General features: G+C 41.1%; 1 protein-coding gene across 1 annotated transcript; it reads right to left on the bottom strand.

The window, feature by feature from the left end:
• Positions 1–519: 519 nt before the first annotated feature.
• On the bottom strand, positions 520–1,573 carry tcima (transcriptional and immune response regulator a). Its single transcript, XM_024003342.2, has one exon. It carries the CDS (start codon positions 1,416–1,418, stop codon positions 1,113–1,115), a length of 306 nt encoding a protein of 101 aa, XP_023859110.1. The 5' UTR covers positions 1,419–1,573; the 3' UTR covers positions 520–1,112.
• Positions 1,574–2,631: the final 1,058 nt, after the last annotated feature.

Raw genomic sequence — 2,631 nt, 5'->3', positions numbered from 1 at the left:
TGCCATCAGGTAATATACAGTCCTGCCATCAGGTAATACACAGTACTGCCATCAGGTAGTACTACCATCAAAGAATGTAAAGTACTACCATCAGGTAATGTACAGTACTGCCACCAGGTAATATACAGTACTGCCATCAGGTAATATACAGTCCTGCCATCAGGTAATATACAGTACTGCCATCAGGGCGCAGACTTGGGTCTTATAATATATATATCTTATAAGCATTTTTATCTGTCCTGTGTGAATGTTGCTGTTTAAATGTTTACTATATATATTTATCTTATCCAACTTGCCACAAGTGAAGTTCCTTCTGGAAAAACAAAGTAATTGTATTATATAAAGGTGTAACTTAATGGAATTATTAATAAAGGATGAACCCCATTTTAGACTAAATGTAGCCATCTGAAATAATTACAGTGTATTTACAAACTAAGGTGAAAGCAGGCCTATCAGAGAGGCTTCAAACAAAGTAATGTGATGTGGAGTCATTTGAAATGAAAGCAAAGAGAATGGACATTATATTTCAATAATAATTTATTAAAGAAATTGCAAACGGACATTTCATAAATGCATGTCATTATGTTGCTGTAACATTTGTGTTACAAATACATTTGTGGCCACTAATAAACAGTGTTTATAGCAGGTATCACAAAGTTGAAATGATACAGAGACAAGGCATATGTTTTCACCGAAACAGACATTTTCAGGCAGTTTCTTCGGCAGTCTCTTCTTATAATTACTATGTACCAGCAAATAGGCACCTATAAGGTACACATTGAATGTGAAGCATTCGACAGAATGCATAGTCAGTCAGGGAGAGCATCGTGTCTCCATGTTTCTTTGTTCGGGACAACAACCTTCGGTTTTCCATTCCCTCCTTCTTTCTCCATCCAGCACGACGTATCCAAACGAACATACCATTACGCATGGAGTGCATCTTCATGGAATAGTCACACTTTGTTGCCTTCGAAGCAAGTGGCTTGAATTTAGGCTAAATCCATTCGAGGACGTTTCTTCTCCATGACAGGTCGGCATTACCTGACCAACCGCTGCAGCGACATTCTTGGGCACTTCAATTCAACTCGTTCAGCAGAGCCGAAAGAGAATGTTCAACGCAGTTTCAGCATGTGGCGAACCAGGCCAACGATCTGGAAGAACTTGTCCTTCTTTCGCTGCTTGAGCGCCATCAGAGCTTTGGCCGTCTCCGCTGGGTCCTGCGTGAAGGAGAAGATGCTCCTCACCCTCTCCTCCGCTTTCTTGTCCCCGGTTTTCTCGAACAGCCTCATCACCGCGTCCTGGTTGACGTTCTCGAATATGTTGGGCACGGCCTTCTTGCGGTAGGCAGTGTCGAATTTGTTCCCGTGGACCGATGGGCTGACACGGCGAGAGTCGGAGGATACAATGTAGCTAGTCATCTTGATGACTCTCTTGTAACGGCTGCGGTGCAGTCTCCGAAACTGGTCCAGCAACTCCTTTGACTGGCGTTGTAGGAGAGGGAGAGAGAGCACTACTCGCCTGAGAGGGATTGTTGTGAGTGAGCGCTGTGAGCGCTGCCTGCGCTATTTAAAGGGATTATAGGGAAGCTCATGCAGTCAAGCCCCAGTTACAGAAGTGACATCACTGGTTCCAGGAAACGACTGACTCTCTACGCCGACTGCAACAGTAAGCTACTTACAGTGCCTTCAGAAAGTATTCACACCTCTTGACTTTTTCAAAATTTTGTTCTGTTACAGCCTGAATTTTTTTAATGGATTCAATTGTGATTTACAATGTCACTGGCCTACACACAATACCCCATAATGTTAAAGTGGAATTGTGTTTTAGAAAGTTTTACAAATTAATAAAAAATGAAAAGCTGAAACGTATTGAGTCAATAAGTATTCAACCCCTTTGTTATGGCAAGCCTGAATAAGTTCAGGAGTAAAAATGTGCTTAACCAGTCACATAATAAGATGATAATGACTACCTCCTCTCTGTACCCCGCACATACAATTTTCTGTAAGGTGCCTCAGTCGAGCAGTACATTTCAAACACAGATTCAACCACAAAGACCAGGGAGGTTTTCCAATGCCTTGTAAAAAAAAAAAGAAGCAGGCACTGAATATCCCTTTGAGCATGGTGAAGTTATTAATTACACTTTGAATGGTATATCAACACACCCAGTCACTACAAAGATACAGGTGTCCTTCCTAACTCAGTTGCCGGAGAGGAAGGAAACCGCTCAGGAATTTCACCATGATGCCAATGGTGACTTTATTACAACAGTCGCAGAGTTGAATGGCTGTGATAGAAGAAAACTGAGGATGGATCAACAACATTGTAGTTTCTCCACCATACTAACCTAAATAACAGTGAAAAGAAGGGTGCATGTACAAAATAAAATATTCCAAACCGTGCATCCTGTTTGCAATAAGGCACTAAAGTAAAACTGCAAAAAATGTGGAAAATAAATTAACTTTATGTCCTGAATACACAGTGTTATATTTGTGGCAAATACAACACAACACATCACTGAGTACATCTCTTCATATTTTCAAGCATGGTGGGGGCTGCATCATGTTAAAGGTATGCTTGTTATCGGCAAGGACTAGGGAGTTGTTTAGGATAAAAATTAATGGAATGTAGCTA

This window comes from Salvelinus sp. IW2-2015, linkage group LG15, assembly GCF_002910315.2.
Source record: "Salvelinus sp. IW2-2015 linkage group LG15, ASM291031v2, whole genome shotgun sequence".
In the NCBI taxonomy this organism is placed as follows: domain Eukaryota; kingdom Metazoa; phylum Chordata; class Actinopteri; order Salmoniformes; family Salmonidae; genus Salvelinus; species Salvelinus sp. IW2-2015.
This window is presented reverse-complemented; position numbering and strand designations above follow the sequence as displayed.

What these genes read in the sequence shown, in the direction of transcription:
- tcima (XM_024003342.2), bottom strand. Translation starts at nt 1,418, where the DNA reads ATGACTAGCTACATTGTATCCTCCGACTCTCGCCGTGTCAGCCCATCG.